Below are 24,213 nucleotides of genomic sequence, written 5' to 3'. Positions count from 1 at the left end.
ATGTGGGATTCCTTTTAGGACAACAAGCATAGCAAAAAATGATATTGATTCATAGGAAATTATTGTTGCAATGACTAGGCACTGTCACAGGAGTACTGGTACCACACCTTTAGTACTTCTTGAAGCAATGTAAACATCATGAACATTATTAGGGTCATAACAGAATGCTTCTTCTTCTCGAGAAGAAGATGAACCTTTTTCAAATTCCATACACATTATTTAACCTTTGTGGAGGAGGTGAAGATCTGGTAGCATAGAAATGGACATTCTTATTCTCTAGAGTGAAATTGGGTTGGATTAAAACACAGAGGTGATGTCTGAAAAAAGAATTGGCAAGAGAAAGAGAAAATGAAAGGGGAAAGGGAATCTCTAGATGAGATTTGGGGGCATCCCTATATGTGTGGGAGAGTAGTACTTTGACAGTGTTGGATGATTCCTACTGTGTTGGCACGTGGGTAATGGTGATCCCGATCAGATTATGATTCTTGCTGGCTATTCGATTGGATGCACTTGGCATCTTCATCTCATGAATTTTCATGGAACAATCACACACTCTACAATCTGGATACGGGTACAAAGTACGAGTGACATAACATACACTCAATTCTCAATTCAATGCGTACATCACTCTTTCTCCATCACTTCTCAATCAAAGTGTTCAATGCAACCGCATCATTTTGGTTGAGATGTTACTCGTAAAGATAAGTCTATTTCATATAGTATATAAATAATAAGTATAAATCTTTTTATAAATTGATTTTATAAGGGTGAATTATATTTGACGAGGATTCCATATCGATTAGAGATTATCAGAATCCAATCGATTAGAGATTGTGACAGTTCATTTTTTATAAGTGAGTGTCAGCCTCATTTCAAAAGTCGATTGTATAAGGTTAAGTTAAACATAAAATTCATTTAATATAGACAATTTATTATTTATAAATAAATATAAAATTCATTTTATTGTTAGATACTTTATTACTAGATGTAAGAATACGAAATTAACAAATCTCCTTCTTGATTTATAATCAATTTCATCCAAATTCATATGAATAATTTTAATAAATTATTATTTTTACTAGTTTTTCGCTAAAATAATCAAAATTCAATTTTCACAATTTCAAATATTCTAACATATATACTTATATCTCCAAATTAGCTGGAACAATTTTTTTAAAATGATTTTCAAAAGTAAAACCTACAAAATTAACCATTGTTCTTTATGTATGAATTTGAAATAATTTTATAATATATAGAGTAAAAAACTTAGCAAGATGTTACAATATTATCAAACTAAGTACAGTCTCCACTTCGTATAAACAAAATTAGCTTGCTTCCTGAGGGTACTACTTCAAATGATATCATATATATATATATATATATATATAGTATTGTCGTAAACATGTGTTTACTTTTCATTGAGAAAAGTGCTTATAATTATTAAAAACATTCTTAATTGTTAAGACTTTTATTTAATTTTGATGTTTAAATGTGAAAATATTCCCTGGGAAATATTTCAAGAATTAAGTAAACTTCTATTCTAAGTATTAATTGTACTTTAGCTATAAATGTTGTAGACAGTGTAAGATTAATAAATATTCTCTATTTCTTTAAAGTAAATGAGCAAAAAAATGTAAGTTTAGTAAATGTGATTATGTTGAGAAAAATATTTTTCTTAATTTATATAAGGGAATAAGAACATGTTTACTATTATCGATATTTATAGTTGAGTTTAAAATATTTTTCATGATATCAACTACAAAGTTACTGTTAATATATTATAAATATTTTTATTAGTTTTTTTTAAAGATATAGATCACATGAGTTCTTTCAACATATAAAATATCACATGTTTACGGAGCTACATGAAAAATATTCCTCACATAAAATATATTTGACATGTGATCATTAAATCATATTCATTTATGTGGAATTGAAGTGAACGAGATATATCACTACAAGAAAATTATGAAATAGAAATTAATTTTTAGAAATCAAAAATAAACTTTGGTAGCTAATTAGATATCAATTTATAAATTATTTAACAATAATAGAAACTAATTTAGAAACCAATTTTTTTTAGTCACTAAAATAGTATCTAATTTAGTCAATATATCAACTAATTATTTTTGTTTCTATTTCATTATTTTCTAATAGTGTATTATACATATAAAATGTAAAATACAAGATGTATAGCTGGGTCAAATTGTTTCACAATAGTTTTACTTAGAAAAAATAATTACTTGTAAGCATAAAAAATGCATTGAAATATTATTAAATCAATATGGTATAATCTATAAGTTTATTAAGAAATGTTTGAATATTATTATAGAGTGATGATTGGTGAATTAAATTTTATTAGTATTTTTTTTGTTGGAATATATGGTTTTAAATGATAAAATTGATATGTTAGTGTATAAGTTATCATGTGATGATATGTAAAATTTGAAGTGTATGATATGAAATAAAATATTATTTGAGTTGGAATGTATATGAGTGATGATATATTATGATTATGTTATGATAGAACATGAATGCAAACATGGTTGTTTTCAGGGAGAGAATTTCATGTTAAGATGTTTAAGTGACATGTTGACTTGAGATTATATATGAAATATCCCGAGTTTATTGATATTAGATTCGTATAGAGGAAAATATGAGGTGGTGAGAGTAAAAAAAGATTTATAACCTTGTATGCAATGTGAAAACAAAAGTTGTGTTTAGTAGTTTATAGCGATCCACTTGTCACATGAGTCGATACATTCATATAATGTAACTTTGTTGTCATGACAACCTAATAGATGTATTGTGTTAGATGCACATATGTGAGTGTAGTTCAGCAAATGTGTTTCCCGAAAATAGAGTCAGATGTTTATGATGTTAATATTAGATATAGATAATGTTCTGAGAGTTCTATATTTAATTTTGGTGTATGTTTAGTGAGTAAATTGAAAGTAGATGAAATATGAGTGAATTTTTAAAATATATGTATTCACATATGCATGTAGTGAGATCTTAAAACAACATTTACTTTTTTTTTTTTTTGTTATAAGTTTGTGATCCAATATGATTGTATATATGAAACTCATGCTTTTATGAATAAGAAAACTCTCTACAAATAAAATGATAAAAAAAATTATATTATATTATATATTAACTTTTTAGTAATATATATAAATCTCTATGAAGAGAAAAAAGTTAAAATTATTATATATATATATATATATTAGTTAAATCTAAGTATTACCACTAGAGCAAAATGAGGAATATATGATAACTTTTTATGATGGTTGATAGTCACCCATTATAATAAATGTTACGGTGACATACTTGTAATTTTGAAAAAAACTTATTATGTGAGTTGTAGATCGAACTGACATAATAATTAGTTATTATGTTAGGTCATATTTTAAGTGTCATAAAAGTTATTTATTATGTGTGTTCAATTTAAAACCATCATATAGTAAAATTTGTGATAGATTAAAAAAATTATAAATTTCTAACTTCTCCTTATCTTAGGGTTTGTGTGTTGAGGGTTTGCAAAGGAACAAAAAAATGAGTGAAAGAGTGAGAAAGTGAAATGGTTCAATGATCAAAAGGGGTTTTGGTTCATAATCCTGGACGAAGTTTCAAGGATTTTTTTTGTTCATCAATTGCAGATCAAATATGACGATTTTCGAAGTCTTGCCGAGGCAGAATCCGTTGAGTTTGCCATTAAATTTGACAGTGACAGACGCACCAAGATGATCAATATCACCGATTAATTATATTCTAGTAGTTCTCCCTCTAATAAATCAAACCAAGATTCCTAAGTCATTTGGACTATATAATAGGTGAGTTTAATCTAATTTTTTTTTAATGCACCTAGATTAAAAAAAATGCCAAACAGAACTGTAAATATTATTGCAAAAACTTTATAAGGTGAGACATGCTATAAGAACTTCATTGTAAAGATATCCCATTTGAATAAAACTGTAAAGTAATAGTGTCTTAATTACAAAAATTAGGTTGAGTTAAACATTTTTTGTGTGGTTATAGTTTCTTGAAGGTGTAATTATTTAGTTTCTACAAAAAAATAATAATTAGATTTTGAATATTAAAGGTTAAATAATTTTAGGAGATGTAAGATTGAATTTAATGGTAAAAATTAGACGGATGTTTGATTCAATTACTAGTAAAAAAATATACTAATATTTAATATTAATTAAACAATTTTAGTTTACTGTTAATATATCATTTAATTACTGAAAAATATGATTATTTTTATTACAATAACAAATGTAGAAGTTCATTGTTAAAAATAATTAACAATATTTTGTAATAATAGACATTTGACTTTTTTATCACATTTTAGTATTGGATGATATATTAATAGCAAATAAAAATTGTTTAATTTTGTAAATTTGTAGGAACAATTAAATATTTACAGGAAGCGGAATTGCGTGTTTATAAAATTAAAGATATCAAAAGTAAATTTAAGTTAATTTAAAATCAAAATCAAAGCAATTCCTTTCTTAAAAAATTATAATTTCAAATAAAATGTTTTCCAATATGTTATAATAAAGAATATATTTGGTCAACAGGGCCAATAATTTTAAAAATATTAAATTAATTCTTATTGCGGGCCCAGTGCGTGAAGCCCAAGCTAATACGTCAGAAAGTGGGATCCAAGCCCAAGTTGAAGCGGTAAACGTCAACCTAAGTCACTCTCCAGTGGGATGTAGAGGATGATCGTAAAGCCCACAGGATCTTAAACCAAGAATCTTTACATCCTCACTCTTAACGTTAACAATAAAGCTCGTCGACTCTGGATTAGTTAATTTCTTACACACCCTTCTATATCTTCACCACTACCATTTCTGTCGTCGCAGTCACAGCCAAAACCCTAAAGTCTCTCACACTTTGTCGGAATACGATTTTGGCTTTTTCCGTCACAAGATGCCGGCGAAGGATGGCGGCTCCGATAAGGAGAAGTGCCTAGATCTCTTTCTGAAGATCGGTTTAGACGAGCGCACAGCTCGAAACACTGTCGCCAATAACAAAGTCACTGCCAATCTCACTTCCGTCATCAACGAGGTATATACACAACCATCCATAGCACAATGATTCTCAATTCAACAATTCCTTCTGCAACCAGTCTTTCTAATTTCGGAAGGTTTCCGTTTCCTTTATTCGTTATATTAGTTGCATTTGTTCTGTGTTTTTTTAGGCTGGTGTTACTGATGGATGCAGTCGAACGGTTGGAAATCTTCTTTACACGGTAATAAATGTCTTTGCATGCACTCGAATTTGTGTTACACTCGTAATTCTGGATGTCTTTATGTTCTGTATTCTGCTGTGCTCACTGAACTACGCGAGTCTATGGTAAAGAGAAATTGTATAACGTTTTATTGTGGTTTTCTTGATGACTGTTGTTGACGTTGATTTATGTGGCAGGTTGCGACGAAGTACCCTGCAAATGCCTTGCCGCATCGTCCAACATTACTTCAATACATTGTTTCTTCGAAGGTGTGCATATTAGATTCTTGATTGCCGTCTTATGTTCGTCGATTGGCACTAACTGTTTAATTTGTGTTATTATTGTATTCCACTTTTTATTTGTTCTCTTGATTGGTTGTCAACTTTGTTATTATGTTTTCTGCAGATCTCTGGTTTAGATGAAGTTTTATGTTTGAGATATTTCTTCTCTTCTATGATTGTGCTTGCAGGTCAAAACAACTGCACAGTTAGATGCAGCCTTATCATTTCTTGCTTCTACGGGCTTGGAGAATCTTGATTCGAAAACATTTGAAGAAGCTTGTGGTGTTGGTACGGTAGAAAAAACTTTAGCAGTGTAGTCTCGTATAAAGTTGACCTTATGATCTATTTGGACGAGCTTCTTAAAAAGACTTTTAAGAGAGAAAATTAAGAAGAAAACAAGGAAATTGATTTCCTCATAAGTTAAATTTAGCTTGTGGACAAGTTTAAAACAAAACTTTGGAGAAGTTATGTGCAAATTTCTAGAAATTAACTTATGATAAGTGTATCTCTTAATATCTTGCATACTTGAGCAGGCGTTGAGGTTTCAACAGAAGATATCAAACAAGCTGTCAGTGAAGTTGTTGAGGAGAACAAGTCTACAATTTTGGAGCTACGTTATCGAACAAATGGTAGTGTTCAGTCTTTGCCGTGATAGATTTAATAATTCAATTCTGGCAGATTTCATTACTTTGAAATTATAACTTTAAATGAATTGATATGATTTAACTTTCCAATATATATACTGTAAAATCTCACTACAAATTTTAAATTGGAATGCACCTTTTTAATTCTTATAGAGAAGTTCATTATGTGGATGATTGGATGGTTTATTATTATGCAATTTGTTTCCCTTTTATATTGAACTGTCATTCTATTCAGTGCTGAGAACATTTATATTTTATCTTTGCTAGTGGGTGAGTTGCTTGGGCATGTGCGCAAGAGGCTGCCATGGGGTGACGCCAAAGTTGCCAAGGTGACAGCTATGGAATAAACCTAATTCAAGGGTCGTTCGTTTACTTATTTCATGTTTTTAATACTATTTAGTTGCTTTCGCAGCAACTTGTTGATGCAAAACTATATGAACTACTGGGCGATCGAACAGCAGCAGATGATGAAAAGCCATCTAAAAAGAAGAAGGAGAAACCTGCTAAAGTAGAGGTGCCTGTGTTTCCAGTTGTCTATTTTGGCTTTACTTTTTTTATGACATTACTTATTGGTTCACAATTCTACTTACATGCTTATATAGGATAAAGCACCTGTTGCCACTCCTGAAAAGTCACCTGAAGAAGATGTTAATCCATATTTAATATTTCCTAACCCAGTGGAAAATTTCAAGGTATTTTCTTTTATTTAAAATTAAATTGCATTTTAGTATGAATGGAGTCATTTCCAATGCACTGCTTGCTCATGGCATGACATATGAGTGTTTCTTATCGAATCTTTCTGGTTGCTATATTGTTCTTGCAAGGCTTTCAACGCTATAAAGTTCCCTTGGTGCCCTTAGTTTGAAGTTTAACTTTGTTCCTTAACTTGCATCTGCAACATGTCTTGATGATAAGTTGATTTCAGGTGCATACTGAAGTGCCTTTTAGTGATGGAAGTATTTTGAGATGTTGTAATACAAGGGCGCTTCTTGACAAACACTTGAAAGCAACATGTGGAAAAGTTTTGACCCGCTTTCCACCCGAACCAAATGGATATCTGCATATTGGTCATGCAAAAGTATGTAACTTTTTTTGCATTGTAATCATTACTCTGGTTTTTCCCCCCAGTGATATATAGTTTGAAATAAAAACTTAATTGTTGTTCAGGCTATGTTTATTGATTTTGGGCTGGCAAAAGACAGGGATGGAGGTTGTTATCTGAGGTGTGTACTTTTTTTTCAATTTTTCCTTTATTTATTGTCAGTTCAGCTGAGTTTCTCTTCTTTCATCTGAAAGAGATGGACATTGCTCTTGTGAAATATATCATCTAGGAATTATCTATGGGGGAGTTTTAGCATCTTTAACTGGCCTAGAATATTTTAAGATTGAACTTAAAAATGCTTTATAAATAACAAATCATGAGTAGTGTGAAGTGTGGGTGTTTAGATTAAGAGAGAGTTAAAAAGTGGAGAGAAATGAGTGGAAAGTTTATGAGTCATTTGATTGATGTGATAGAATAAAAGAAACTGTAGATTGATATGTTTAGAAAATAACCAAAGTGCCCTTTTGTGAAAAATGAAATTTGATTCCCTTGTGTTAAGAAATGTTTAAATAAATACCTAACACCCATGTCGGATCAAACCGCGGGTACTTGATTATAAAATAATTGTCAATTATTTGATACCTGTAAGTGTTCATAATTATGTAAAATTACTTGATGTAAAAAATATTTTTAAAATATAAATTAGAGTTAAGATAAATTATAAATTTAAATAAAAATTATTTTAAAATTTTAGTAGACAAAATAAATTAAATTTTTAAACAACAAATTAAATTAAGTTATTTCATGAAACACCAAATTTTAAATTTATTTATTTATTTAAATTGTTATTTAAATATTTAAACACCAATTCCAGGTATGATGATACAAATCCTGAAGCAGAAAAGAAAGAATATATTGATCACATTGAAGAAATTGTCCAGTGGATGGGTTGGAAACCATTCAAGGTATGTTCGTTTGTTTCATGACGTGTATTGGCTGACGTGATCTTGGTTATTTAGATGTTTAACAGCTTTGTAATGTTTGCAGATTACTTACACAAGTGATTACTTCCAAGAGTTGTATGAATTAGCTGTGGAGCTCATAAAAAAGGGTCATGCGTATGTTGACCATCAGGTTGTCATCCAAACATCTGAATATCTTATTGCTACAAATATTTAACATTGTTGTTAAATGTTTCATTGGTTCTTCCCTTTAGGTGGTTTTAAAACATCTGACATGTAATTAACTTGATTTATTTGAAGCACTAATTCTGATCCCTTTGGCAGTTTACTCTGAAAATTTCAATTGCATGGAATTATATTATCAACCCTTATGTTATAAATTTGTGTTCTCGTGCCTAAGCATGAAGACATCTCTTTTTTGTATTCTCTTTCTGATTGTGATGCGTGCATCATCAACACTATTTAGCACTTATTGTATATTTTTAAAACTTTTAAAATTATTGATTATTTATGTTTTTCTTTTACGTTGGAATTCCTTCTTTCCTATAAATCTTAGCTTTAATCACTTTCAATTTTTAATATCAAATTTTTCTTTTTTAAATACCTTAGATTTAGTGAGAATTTTTTTAAAAGATTAAAGGAATTAATTTGATAGTATTACTCATCACATATTTACACTTTTACGTTTATTTTATATTTTAAAAAAGTTACTTCAATTGTTGCAAAGGATACTTGCTATTCCAGAAGAAAATGTTAACGTGGAATACTAAGGAGGATGTGATAATTGTCTCCATGTTGTTGAATTTTGTATTAAGCAAGCACAACAAACATTAACAGTATTTAATGATGATTTGGTTGTAGACACCTGATGAGATAAAGGAATATAGGGAGAAGAAAATGAACAGTCCTTGGAGAGACAGACCAATTTCAGAGTCATTGAAGCTCTTTGAGGATATGAAAAATGGCCTTGTAGAAGAAGGAAAAGCCACACTTAGAATGAAGCAAGACATGCAGAGTGATAATTACAATATGTATGACCTTATTGCTTACAGAATTAAGGTAAGTACTTGCCTAGATGATTTTGATTACTCAAATTTACGGGGAGATAATGATCCAATTTCATGTGATGTGAATGCTTTTGGTCTTTTAGTTTACTCCACACCCTCACGCCGGAGACAAATGGTGTATTTATCCAAGTTATGACTATGCTCACTGCATTGTTGATTCTCTAGAGAATATCACACATTCAGTAAGTTGTCTTTCACTCTATTTTTTCTTGGTGATGTTACAATTTTCTTGCTAGTAACCCGGTTTCTCCTTTTTTATTTACCCATTTCAACCTTCAACAAGAATGTGTTAATCCTAGATGCTTAAATTCTCCTAATTTAATCTCTCTCTATCTATATATTTATAGTGGCGGTCCTTGTGATAACATCCGTTTTTTATACACGTGATATTTGGATATCCTAATATAATAATACTTAGACAGCTAGATTTCTAGCTTCTTCAACATTATTTTATGCTCTAAACTTTTGTAATATTTATAGTCAGTTAGATTTTTGGAAGATCATTGAGTTGGAGTTATTATGTTTTAAAATGTGTGGTTCTCCTTAAAAAAATTGTAGTTTCAACTTTCATGTATATATACATAATGGGAATTTTAAATTTTCTGTCCTACAAATAGCGGTGTGCTGTACAGAATGTTCTATTCACTATAGTTGGTTCTTTGTGGCTATAACTGTGCTGGGAACTTTTGTAACTAATGGTCAATGTTTTATGGCTTCATACCTAACAAATAGCATTCAGATTTCGTATGCGATTAATGCTAACTCTGTTGTTATTTTATATATATCTAATTCACGAATATCTCATGCAGCTGTGTACACTTGAATTTGAGACACGTCGAGCATCGTATTATTGGTTGTTGCATGCGTTAGGCATTTACCAGCCTTATGTATGGGAATATTCAAGGTTGAATGTCTCTAACACAGTTATGTCAAAGCGTAAGGTGAATCAGCAATTTTGCACATTGTAATAATTTTGTTGAGTTTTGTTATTATGCTTATAATTTGCTATCCCCTAATTACATATTGTTCTTTGTTGAAGCTGAATCGTCTAGTTACAGAGAAGTGGGTTGATGGGTGGGATGATCCTCGTTTGATGACACTAGCTGGTTTGCGGCGAAGAGGCATGAGCCCCACTGCAATCAATGCTTTTGTCCGAGGAATTGGAATAACTAGAAGGTATGTTATCAATTTCCAACTACAGTTGGTTGTATAAGAATGCTATTTCTAAGTTATTGGTGTGGAAAAGTACTTGAAACACCACATACTTCAGTTCATGTTTTATACTAAAAATTGACCTGAATTTCATTTTAGCTTTTACCATTTCCTTTATATCTTGATGTCGGAAGTTGCTTTGGTAATGCTTTATTATATTTATCATATTAATTGCTATTTATGTCTTTTTCAATCTATAATTTTTCAATGTAATTGATGAATTATTCTGTTAGCAGTTATAACAAAACATTTTGTGATCCATGTATTTGCCCCCACCAAAAGCCTAGGTTGTTTTTTTTTTTTTGTAGTTATGAAGGCACAAATTCTCTACATTTGTCAATTCATTATTGCGTATTAGTTTTGGACGTCATGTTATAGTTTGTGTTAGTAAAAGATGTTTATTTGTCAACTTAGTCTCTCTATCTCTGAGAGAAAAGGCATAGTCTACAATGACTTGATCCATCATGTGCTGTGTTAATAAAAATGGCTATAAATCTTTAGTATTTTTGTTACCACTAATGACTACACCCCTGTTCCCATCCTCAAAGTAAAAATTCACACACATTCTTGTCTCCATCCCCATTGGATATGAAATTTGTCTCATCCCCCATAGTCTTCGAGACACTTTGAGTAGTGAGTATTATCGTCCCCCAAATATTAAATAACTCTCACAAAAATAAAAAATTCAAACAGAATAAAATAAACATGATATTATCAAATATTCAATGTTAAAAGAACACATTTTCTTTTCTTCAATATCAAAGATCAAAGGAATATTTTATAATTGCATAAATTTTAGAATAGAGTACGAAAAAAAATTGCATAAATGACAAGTAATTATAAAAAAAAGTAAACAATTACGCAATTGAAATTTCATGACAACTATAACATGTATTACTTTTTGAAAATCTTGAGAGGAAAAATACAAGGATTTGAGTCAATTTGGTGAATATTGAAAGAGTTGAACCATTGAGAGAGAATGAAAAATTGTGTAGTGAATGAAGAATTTTTCAAATGAAATGAAACTAAGAACCAAAGATAAAAGATATTATAAGTTCTTTATGTTATCTAGTAAAGTAAGGGTTTACATGATTGAACATTCAAAATTGATGACATTCTCGCATGACAGAAAATAAACAAAAAATAAAATATTAAAAAGGAGTACAAATGATCAAATGGGTGACTTAATTCATTGAAAATGAGGTTTACATTTCTTGAAATGCAATACATTGTTTGAACAAAACTGGATAAAGGAAAAAAAAAGTGTAATTGAGGTTGTGATGAAGGAGAAAATACTTTAGGGATTTGAGTGAACTTGGTGGATTGAGTTGAACAATTGAGAGAGAAGATGGAAAATTATTTATCGAAAGAAAAATTCTTCAAATGAAATGAAACAAAAACCCAACAAGAAAATTGAAAATAAGTTTTTTTGGCTACCTACCTAATAAACTAATAGTGTTTTAGTTATTTTAAATGGGGACGGGAACATACATACCCATCCCATCTATGTACTTGAATTAAAATATTGGATATTACTCATACTTATACCTGGTAAATGAGGGGATTCCCGTCAAAATCATTATGAGTTCGGACAATACAGCGAGTGCAAATTTATTTTTCCTACCTTTTAGATATTGTGATTGAGTGTTATTTCCTCTTTTTCTACTTTTAATTTTTGTTAAAATTGTAAGTACTTTGTATCCTTTGTAGAGTTTAAAAGCTTGCCAGTTATTAGCAATTTTTTTAAAAACTGAACCATTAATAAACTTGTGATTGAAAACATTAGTGCCAAGAAGATACTACATTCTAAATATATCAGTCTCGCCAGGAGGGAAATATTGCATTGGAATGGCGGGATTGTTATTGCCAGAGGCAGAAACAGAAAATAGGGAGTAGAGAAAACAACATATAATTTAGCAAAAGGCTTAACTTGGTGAACAGTAGGCCTATTTATTCAGGTGGATGTAAAGAAATATTTGAAGATTACAGAAAGTAGCTCCTGACCACTCAAATCCTATTTTTGTGTCACTTGTATTATACAACCTAGCATTTTGCCTTCATTGTGTGTATCTGTACTGCAGGTTTTTTGGGTCAGGTCATGATGTGTCTGGCAGAACCCAAAATTAAAATTTCAGCAAGCAGCCACTTTCTCTTTATAGGACCAAAAAAATACTGATCTCCTTAACAAACAGAACATAAGTCTTTGAAGAAATAGTTGTCTAGGTGATGCCTTATCCAAATAGTTGATTCACTATTGTGTTCTTTGCACGGGATTGTTATTTTATTTATTCGTTTATTTAATGTGTGCTTTAGGAAATGCACATTTGAAGCTTTAATCAGTTGACTGTAGCTTACTTTCAAGAACAAGAACCTGCGCACTGTTTTTTCATTTAAAAAATAGGTATATGAGGGTGGAGGTGCATCATTAATTACAATTATTCTTTTTGTTGCTGTAGTGATGGCACTTTGATTTCTATTGAACGCCTTGAATACCATGTTAGGGAAGAATTAAACAGAACAGCTCCTCGTGCAATGGTTGTCCTTCATCCCCTCAAGGTATATTTATTTTCTTTCTATGCCAGTATACCGTTCTGATTTAATCAGCTTAAGACTAATTGATTTAATCTTGTAAGGTTGTTATTACTAATCTTGAAGCCAACCCAGTTATTGAGGTTGATGCAAAGATATGGCCTGATGCAAAAGCTGATGATGCTTCTGCTTTCTACAAGGTAATGCTTAGCTTGTGAAAACCGATATCTTTGGGCAATGCTCTGGTTTTAGGATGATGATTCAATATGTTGACTTTTTTGTTAAGCTTTATCATGATATTACCAGTTCATATGTTGGTTGGTTTCTGATTCTCTTTTCATGTCTACGTTTGTAGATTCCATTTTCCAATATTGTATATATTGAACACTCGGACTTCCGGATGCAAGATTCGAAAGATTATTATGGTCTAGCTCCTGGGAAATCTGCGATACTCAGGTTAGTTGAGGGTACAAATTGATATTGTGGTGAGAATTTAAAGTCCACTGTTCAAAGTTTTCATTGTTTGGTGTAGATATGCATTTCCTATAAAGTGCACTGAAGTGATTCTAGCTGATGATAATGAGACTATTCTTGAAATTCGAGCCGAGTATGATCCTTCAAAGAAGACAAAGCCTAAGGTTTACAAACTTTGCTATTTCTGTTGATTAAAAATAGTCGACGAGAGTTGTGGAAAACTGATTGGTGATCTGTGCAATCCTTTTGTTTTTAGGGGGTTCTCCATTGGGTTCCTCAACCTTCTCCTGGAGTTGATCCATTAAAGGTGGAAGTCAGGTTGTTTGAGAGGCTATTCGTATCAGAGGTTTGCTATCCTTTACGTCTGCCTGTGATTTTACACACACGCTATATAGTTTGCTAATAATATTTTCCTTCTTTGTTGCTGTTTGAATCACTGGAATAGAATCCCGCTGAACTTGACAATTGGCTCGGCGATTTAAACCCTAATTCCAAAGTGATAATCCCGGATGCTTACGGCGTGTCCTCCCTGCAGAATGCGAAAGTTGGGGACAATTTCCAATTTGAACGATTAGGTACTTTACGTTGAGTGCTACTTGATTATTAGTTCATCTTTCTTCACTTAATATCTAACCCTTATATCTCTGCTCTTGTAGGCTACTTCGTAGTTGACAGGGACTCAACTCCAGAAAAACTTGTTTTTAATAGGACTGTCACCTTAAAGGACAGCTATAGCAAAGGTGGAAAATAGGGTTCCTCAATATTGGCACATGCAGGTCCTGCGGTTCATACATGTTTAAAATAGATACTTGTAACACAGAAATTTTTGGGGTTGGGGGGTTATGTAAAACATTTACTAGCCACTTAGCCGTGTACATTTTCTTAAGGGATCATTTATAAGTTCCTCAGTTATTTAATTACTTTTTGGTTGGTTGGTTTTGTAGTTTGGATATTTTATTTGTTTTTACTCTTGGTGAATTAGTGCCAACGTTGATGTTTTTTCCTATTAGTCGAGTGTAACATTAGTATTAAGAAATCATTTCCCTCTAAAAAGAAATTACATTTAAGTCAGATTAAGTCTAGTGTTTGCACTGTATGCATGTATGTGACATGTGACAGGACAATGTTGTTCTGATTGACAGTAATGTGTATCCAGGTTGAATTAAAATGGCAGTTTTAACTTTAATAGTTATCTTAAACATAGCCCTTTTTAGATTGAAGTCAACTATTAAGCATTTGTCATCGAAAGAGTTTTAATTTGCTTAAACTATTTATAACGCCTTGAATTAAGCACAAGGAGACTCGAAAAAATAATTTTTACTCTATTACTTCATGAAAAGTACCTAAAAATTCAAATGGAGATTGTATTCCACCTAAGCCCCATCTATCATAATAGATAAATGGTGTTAACCTAAATGTTTTTTTTTTTATCGGCAGTGTTAACCTAAATGTAACATTTTAATTAAGTTAATTTCTGATTTTATGAATTCACAGGTACAAAATTTGACTATCAGGTGTCAATTTTATATAATTGTTTTTATAGGTTTGGTTTTAAAATTTGTTTAATTTTTATAATCAATTTGAAAACTTGTTTAATTTAGAACCGGTTCTTAAAAACTGTTTTGATTTTGAAATGATTCTTTCAAATAATTTACACTATTAGATTAAGAATCCAATTACTTAAAATTGTTCTGTTTAAAAAAAAGAATTTTGCTCATCCCTATAACTAACTCTAATTTTATTTCATTGGAAGGATCAAGTAAACTTAGAGGGTGTTTGCTCTGGTTGCCATATGATATAGTGAGTCTATAATAAATTTGTACTTTATAAATTATTTTACTAACTACAAGTTGGGATTGTTACCTTCTTTATTTTAATGGTTTAAAAATAGAAATAATGATACTCATTAATGCAATTAAAAAGAGATGCTCCTTAATTATAAACCTATAGTGAGTTAATGGGTTTTATTTTTGTAAAATGAAACTTGCAATTCTACATCCTAATATTATCATTAAATTTTGTTTATGCCTTCACTGTTTTTCCAACTTTAAATATACTGAAACTTCATATTAGTTTAAGAATTTGTTTTTCTTGTTAAGATATACTGGAAGAATATTAACCATAAAAGGGAAATGATAATAATGATGCATTGTATTCCATTATTCCAAATTTTATTGCCAGCAAAATCAATCAGCCAACAGAAAGTTATTCTCCTACACTATCACTAGGGCATCTTTAATAGTATATATACCATCATCGCCTTTAGAATCTAATGTATTGCATTATGTTTCTATTCAGAAAATTCAAATCTTAATATGCAACAGTACTTCCCACAACCATGATTTCCCATCACGAATCAGTCACCAATTTGAAAACCTTAGACTTTAAATCTGCTTATTGCATATTCTTAATTTAGATAACAATCTTAAGCTAATTGCCATCTATTTTCTTTATTTTAAGTTTGTCTGAAATAGGTGTACCCTTATAAGCTGAAGATGTTCATAACCATTTATCTCTCTTCAAATTCAATACACTACTAAAAGATTGCACTATTCTTAGAAGTCTAACTACTCTTCGACACTTTTTTTTATTTCCATTTTTCATACTTCAATGTGTCTATGGTGATCTCTTTTTTTTTTTTTTTTTTCTCTCGTGATCTTCCTTCCTTCATGATTTTTCGGTATGTCAGATAAGTAGTGCCTACAAGGTATAAAGTTAGAATATGTTTAATTAAGTATCTTTTTCTTTAAAAAAACACTATACCTACCTACTAATTGAGTTACCTAATTATATTACAAAATATTGAGTTTCATCAGCTTTATTGAACTTTACTATTTATACTTTTATTTACTAAGTTCAACACTATACTTTGAACTTTATTTTGGATCTTAGTGTGATTCATATTGAACTTAGCCAGATTGACTTTAACTTTGTGTAGGAGGTTTTAAATTTAGGTTCTTTTGATTAGACTTACTTGTAATCTGTTACTTTTGATCAGTACATCTAAAAGTTTCTCACGAACCTTTCGGTCTCTCGGCACCTTGATTTATAAAAGTACAAAATCCAAACATCTTGCTCACACTTCACATATATTCGAGTGATTGATTTCAATATTTAGCGTTTAGTAGAGTTGTGTAAAATGGGCTTATGGTGCACTCAGATGTGATTTTGCAAGTATTCTCTATACTCTCTGGTTGGATCAGAATCCTTATCCTCTTATCACCTCAAGTGAGTCTCGAGCATAAAGGTTGGGCTACACCAGCTTCCATACTAAAAAGGGATGCAGGAATGTTATTAGCATTGCAATTTTCTTCATTCACACATCAAAAGTTATTCTTAAAGAGAAATAAAGGGTGACTTAGTGTCATTCCCTTCTATGGGGCTCATCCCCATACCCCAAATGGTGAAAATGTTCACTACTCTACAATTCTCAATCTTTTACTTTCACTAAGCAGAATTATTGTTTTTGTCATCATGAATGCAACTCAGAATAAAAGTCTCAAGAACAAAACAGAATCTTGGAAAATAAAGAGAATAATGAAGTGCATATATTGATAAAATAATGAAATGGATGTGGGGTTAGTTGGTTTTGTACTTATTGGCTGCGATAACCAATGAAAGCAAACAAGATCACTCTTCTCTTTCTGGAGGAAAGTAAAAGGGTCTGAGTCTCATTCTCCCAATTATGGAGTTTGGTCTAGTCACGCTTACATTTGACAGTGAAAGGTTGATTTGATTGAAAGTAAGGGAGAATGAGTATTATTTATCTATATCCATCTACCAATCTAATCTCTGCCTTTCAAAGGTTCCAATTCTCATGAATAATTAGCACCAACATCAGAGCACATGCTTTGGTGCCACCTTTTCTTTCCTCTCCAAAAACACTTCATTTCTTATCTCACTCATCCATCTTCCTACGCCACCTTATCCACCTCACTCACATTCTAGAGCATATGCTGCAACCATTCACTCCCACCACAGTATTTATCAATCAAAACACAAAAGTATCAGTATCTGTACATATATACATGTAACATTTAATGTAACTAATACGTTTTTGTTGTGACTTACAATAAAAATCAGTATTCTTAAGATAAAAGAAAAGAGGGGTGGAGAATGATGCTGTAGACTTCACAAGTGGCTCCAAAATTAGCACGCCTCAGAAAGAACCATGCACAAGCAAAGGGGACAGTTGGCAACTTTATTATAACAGAGACTACATGCTGAAAGTTTCAACACTCGTGCAATTTTTCTTTGAATAAAATTGTGCATTTACATTGTATGTCGAAAATACCACATTGAATCGAATGATAAGAAGGTCGAATGATCTTCTTAATTCAAACACAACCTATAAATTCACAATTAACTATAATTAAAGTATGATTAGATCTTTTTTTTAGACCCACAAGCAGGTTTATAAGAGTTGAAGTTCATCCAAAAAATATAAATATCAGAAAAGACTCAGGATTTAGAGTCAAGGTTAATTTTTTTCATTCTCAACTCATATGTATATTATACTCGAACTAACTTGATAGTCAGAATGTTTTAATCGTATCTACTCTTCTTATTGAAAAGTCGTTCAAAGACCATAGTAAAGACCGGAAGATAAAGACAAAAAAAATTATTTTTAAGACTAGTCCCACCTTGTAAGAAGTGTATATACTTAAGATTTAAGATTGAAGTTTGATAGAATTAGTTAAACGTTGGGTTGATTGTTGCATGAATAAAATGTGAGTGGCTTGTTTGTTTTTGACCGTGGCCTTTATTTTCAGAGGAGGACTTTGAAAATTGCACAGTAAATTTGAGCAGTAGCTGTGTGGTTGAATGATTTGAGGGATGTTTCTTTTCCTGATTCGTAGAACAGAGAGAAAAAGAAATGAAGGTAGCAGACAAGAAGTTTAAAAGCAGTCTTTTTCTGTGGTTGAACGTAGAAACCGGTGCAGTCACGCCCTCTCTCTCTGGCTCCATTATAATCTTGTTTAATTGCCAAAGTGTAGTTTCTTCATGTCTGTTGCTTTCAGTTTCAAATCATACCAAAGAAACACCTCATTATTATTATTATTAAGCTGTCACAATCACACATCATGCGCATGCACTGTGTTTTTTTTCTTTCTGTAAGACCCAAAAGAGATTCATGGGTTTAATGTCACACATTTCTTTGTGTTTAGTTCCGAATTGCTGCCACCCCAGCCGCTAATTTAGCAAAGGATAAGGATTTGGTTTAAATTACTGTTCCAAGGTCGTAGGTACAACTGAATCAGAGTCAAACATTTCTAAATCTTTATTTTATATTTTAATATTAAATAAATTATTGCACGTGCCTTTCAATACACTGAAACTAACACAACACGTGTCTCTCAATCATTACTGCCCGCTTCCTGTTCAACTGTTACCAACTACTTCTTTCATCATATTACTCTTTCATTTTTAAATCAAATTTATTAAAAAGCTTTTAAAAAATCTCCATATAAAGTATAAATATATTTATATTCTAATTTTATTTTAAATTATTTTAAAATTCATATTTATTGTATTTTTTATGCATAGAAACTGAACTAGAATAAAAAGACAATCTTTTGTGAAATTTATTCACTTAAACCTTTTCTATAAAACCATTGTTTTGGTTTTTCTTCATATATGAAAATTAAGATGCTTATGTAAAATAAACATGTTTATATCAGCGGCTTTTTAAAAGTAAAAGAAATAACAAAGTAGTTCAAATTAATAACCAATATCTTAAATTTTAATTATTGTTCGAGTACTTAAACCTTTTTTTCTTTGTACTCGTACGAAAATGAAAAGTCACGTGTCCTTTCGTAACAGTTCTGAGAATTTAGATAAAATATAAATAAAATCAATTTAAAAAATTACGAAGCTTTTATAAAAAGTAGCTTTAATATTATGACGATACTATAAGTAGGATATAGATTTGGGAGCAAATCATAAATGGAGTAACTCATTCGTACCCTTAAAATTAATTTCCACATTTCATTTAAGAAAATAAGTCCTTTTTTTATTTGTTTGATAAGGCGGAGACGAGCAAAAGTGCCTTGAAAATTCCGTTCGCAATTCACACCTTAGATTCAACTATTTCTTTTTATATAGAAACAGAAATTCATTATATACGGAAAAAACTAAATAGATAACTATCGCGTTTTATGAAGAAAAAAAATTATACTCTGACAACTCTTAAAGTTGTATACACTCTTAATTCTTGATGTGATGAGTTTAGAAATAAATATATAATAAAACGTAAGTTTGGAATTAAATGATATGAAAAAGTATTAAAATAATAGTAGTGGGAGTTGTAATGTGATTGTATAAAAAATGTGAGTTGTCAACATATCATTACTCGAAAAAAAAATACTATCCACCAATTTAAACATAAAAAAGTATATAAATATTTATGTATGATTTAAATGATATTATTTTCTTAGATAAATCAACATTTTCTTTATAATGATCTCATATTTGAATGCTTTGGTGATCTTTTATTGTTTGAGTGATAGTCTCTATTTATTTATTTATTTATTTTGCCATGTGATAGTCTTTGAAAGAAATAAATTGTTAGTTTTTTTTTTCATTGGAATACTTAAACATCATTTGATCAATGTGATTTATTGTAAAATTCAACAACTTTTGAAACATCAAACATACCACATTATTGTATTAATTTTCTTATAGTATCACATGTTTCAGAACCGTGCACCAGTATTAATTTTAATAATAAACAACTTATGATTATTTAAATGTCATCTAATCGTTTAAGTATTATACTCTATCACTTAAACCATAATGATATACACAATAATAAGTCATCATTTGAGATTTATTTAAATGATAGACTATTAACCATACTAGCCTATAAACTTATTTTTTACTAATAACAAAACAACATAACAATTTCTAACACTTTATCACCTTTTGAAACCATCCAAAATAAAAATATCTATTTTTTATCTTGAAATTCAAATTTGTACTTGTAACAAATTATATACATGCTTGTATATTTATACTTTCCACATGTAGATAAGTGCAAAACTTGTTACATAGTTCCAAAACTTGTAAAATAAGCTTAAGGTAAATCCAATGTACTAAACATTCCACTCAAAACATATCTCCTTTAATCAAAGTATTAAAGAGAGGATTAGAAAAATTTAAAACTAGGAGAAAATATTTTATATAAGGGTTGAGATATTCCTGAAAGGTCTCGTTTCATTTTATTTTATTTATTCTTTAAAAAAAAAAAAGATAGGAGAAGAATGAAATAATAATAATAGGTAGAAAAAAGTTATCGTGATAACTTGATCAGAAATCTAACGGAGTTATCTCAATTCTTAGATTACTAACTTAAAACTTCATAAATATAAAAACAATTTATAAAAAAATATTTTTAAATAGAAATTTTATAATAAAATAAATGAAAAATATTTATAAACTTATTTATTTTTTTCTTTTTGTCCATTTAAGATTTATCTTGCTCTAGGTTCTATATGTCTTAGAAAAGTGGTTGGTATTAAATCACTACAAGAAAATCATTAAATAGAAACCAATTTTAGAGACAAAAAATAATTAGTTGTTATATTGACTAAATTAGATATTGTTCTAGAGACTAAAAAAAATTATTGGTTTATAAATTAGTTTCTATTATTGATAAATAGTTTCTAAATTAGTTAACTACCAAGGTTTTTGCTACCAAATTTAGAATCTAAGTAATTGGTAGTTAAAACCCTGATAGCTACTTAAATACCAATTTAAAAATTATTTATCAATAATAGAAATTAATTTAGAAACCAATAATTTCTTTAGTCTTTAAAATAATATATAATTTAGTCAATATAACAACCAATTATTTTTAGTCCCTAAAATTGGTTTCTATTTAATAATTTTATAGTGAATTATCTATAATTAAAAACTGATTAATAGAAGGCTCAATAATGTCTCAGCTATGTTATTATAAGAATTGTTTTGATAATAAAGTTTTATAAAGTTTATATTTCTATCATTTTTATTTATAGTTTATTTTTATAATCTATTACTATTGTTAATATACATACATATATATATTTTGTTGAAATATAACTCTTAATTTTAAGACAATATTACATTAATTTACTTTTTAACAAGAGCTTTTTTAATAAAGTTATATGAATTTTTTTACTATAATAATACATTTAAATTATTTATTTCCTGCAATATTATATTGTGTTTAATATATATATATATATATATATATATATATATATATATTATGTTAAATAATTATTCAAATAGAACGGTTGACTGTAACAATTTAGAATTTGGTTCTAGATTTTTTAAATAATTTTTTCTTAAAAATTCAAAATTATCAAGTTCATAATAAAATCGAATTCTGAATTATTAAAGTAAATTATGTTACTATTTATGTAAATATTTGACATGCTATTTAAAAAATAAATAGTTTAAGTATGTTAATTTAGTCAAAATTTCACTCTATACTTAAATTTAAGAATTTTCTTAAATTCTTCATGTAAAAGATATTTATAGTAATAATTAACTTGACCCTTTTAAGGGTGTGTTTTAAATTAGTGTTATAGATAAAAATAACTTAGTTGAAAGGGAGAGACTCCCTAAAAAAGTAATAAAATTGGAATACTTCATACTAGTGTTATTATATAAAAAGAAAGTATTACCAAAATAAATTTGTTATATTATTTTAATGTGAAATATCAATCTAATCAATAGTGTTTTATTCAATTAAATTTGTAATTTTTTAAAAATTTGATCGTGAATAATAGAAGAACCTCAAAGACATTTTTTGCATTAGGATTTGTCTTTGCTAATGTAATCAATGTAAGATAAAGATGAGGGGACATGACATGACCAAGTCATGGTCTTCACCTTTGTGTTTTTCATCACTTATGAACGTGTCCTGCTCTTCAACTTTATGATTTCTTTATATATATATTATTTATATTTTAAATTTCATTTTTATAATAATATTTTTTTATGTGATATATAGATGATTATTATTACTCAAATTATCAGTTATCAGTTGAGATATCAAGTTTAATATCTAAAAGTTTTTATAAAAAATGATATTTGATTTTTTTAATCATGGCATTAGTTAAAAAACATATATCTATCAGTACTTAGTAATAATATGACATGGCATATTTAAATAATATTATGATATTACTAAAGAATAATATTCAAATACATATTATGATATTAATAAAAATGAGACTGTTTTTAAAATAGTTAATACTTTTAAAGGATTACATCAATATTTCATTTTAAAAAAAACTAATGAAACACATGCTTATAAAAAAGAAAAAAAATGATTTAAGATTATATTCTTTTACATATTTAGTTTATGCATCTGAATTTTTTACATGTTTTCTTTAGTTTTAGAAAAATTATGGGCAAATTATAAAACTTTTCTATTAATTATGAAAATTTAGAAAACAAAAGGAAAAAGAAGAAATCTCTTGATCTTATATTCATTTATCATTTTTGCACTAAATTTCTTCTATCTTTCCTATTATAAGTTTGAATTATATGAATATGATTTCGTACTGTGATTTTTATAATAGTTATTTTAAAAACTATATTTTTTATTGATTATCAGTGAAAATTATTTTAAGTTGATAATGTATAGTCACTAAACTCAAAGATTTAACGCATGCCAATTTGTTGCGCATTCACTTTATATATATTATGATTTCGTATACATTTTCTTTCAAGAAAATTTTTTTATTTAGAATTTTTAATTTTAATTTATTTTGGAATTAAAAATTATAAGTATGCCCTTTTAAACATAAACGTTAATCATAATATATAGGTCACATAAAGGAATCGTTAAAAATATTAATAATAGTAATTAATATTTCTTACAAAATTCTACATATCCCATCACACACACATATTTACAATTAACATAATGAACAAAATTTGAGCCAATGCTTATCAGTTCAAGCAGTAAACAGTTTAATTTAAAAAAGAAAAACTTTGAAATAAAGTTTTATACATAAAAAAGTGGAGATATTTTTATTTTTCTTGAATATGACCCATTTAAAGTAATTTTAAAATATTAAAAGTCTAAAATGAAAATATTTATTAAAATAAAAAACGAAAGAAACAATAACTACACTATATGTATAGGTCAATAGGTGTCCCACTGTCCCAATAGGTAAATGGGTGAAGCAAAGACATCCAATAATTGCATTATAAATAGTTAGTTAAGAGTTTAGGGTTAAAATTCTATTTTGATGAAAAATATGAAATAGATGTTTCTAGATTTTATTTTTGTAGTTTTAACATAAACAACCCTTTAACATCAAAGAAGGAAATTATCTTTTCTGTTTTGGTTTATTTTAATTATAGTTTTCAGTTAATATATTTTTCATAAAATTAATTATTTTTAAAAAAGTATAAAAAACAATTATCAAATTTTTTATTCACAATTTTTGAAATAAAAAAGTAAAATGATATTATTTCACAACTAGTAATTACCTGACCTATGTTTTTAACTAAACAGTCTATATTTAAATTTCAATGATATTATTATAGATATGGAATAATTTATATTGACACTCCAATTATTTTTAAAAGAAAAATTCTACATGAATTTTTTTTTTCAAAACTCATGTACATGCTTATAATATTTATTGGAAAAAAAGTAAATGCAAACAAAACCCTCCCATCTAATCCAAAGTGCGAAAATATTTTCAACCCGTGATGATATCAAGCATGCGAAGAAGCTTGTTTTAAAAGTAAAATTA

At 28.8% G+C, this 24,213-nt stretch overlaps 1 protein-coding gene across 1 annotated transcript; it reads left to right on the top strand.

The window, feature by feature from the left end:
- Positions 1–4,642: 4,642 nt before the first annotated feature.
- LOC137830127 (glutamine--tRNA ligase) lies at positions 4,643–14,521 on the top strand. Its single transcript, XM_068637287.1, has 23 exons — positions 4,643–5,076; positions 5,210–5,260; positions 5,437–5,508; positions 5,709–5,808; positions 6,054–6,149; positions 6,432–6,493; positions 6,577–6,678; positions 6,767–6,856; positions 7,090–7,242; positions 7,332–7,387; positions 8,081–8,171; positions 8,254–8,340; positions 9,030–9,227; positions 9,319–9,417; positions 10,045–10,176; positions 10,275–10,411; positions 12,904–13,003; positions 13,081–13,176; positions 13,332–13,432; positions 13,509–13,614; positions 13,707–13,796; positions 13,896–14,025; positions 14,107–14,521. Exons 1-23 carry the CDS (start codon positions 4,939–4,941, stop codon positions 14,199–14,201), a joined length of 2,382 nt encoding a protein of 793 aa, XP_068493388.1. The 5' UTR covers positions 4,643–4,938; the 3' UTR covers positions 14,202–14,521.
- The last annotated feature ends 9,692 nt before the right edge of the window (positions 14,522–24,213 follow it).

Source organism: Phaseolus vulgaris, chromosome 7 (assembly GCF_000499845.2).
Source record: "Phaseolus vulgaris cultivar G19833 chromosome 7, P. vulgaris v2.0, whole genome shotgun sequence".
Classification (NCBI taxonomy): domain Eukaryota; kingdom Viridiplantae; phylum Streptophyta; class Magnoliopsida; order Fabales; family Fabaceae; genus Phaseolus; species Phaseolus vulgaris.
The sequence above is the reverse complement of the archived record's forward strand: the minus strand, read 5'-3'. Positions and strand labels throughout refer to the sequence as shown.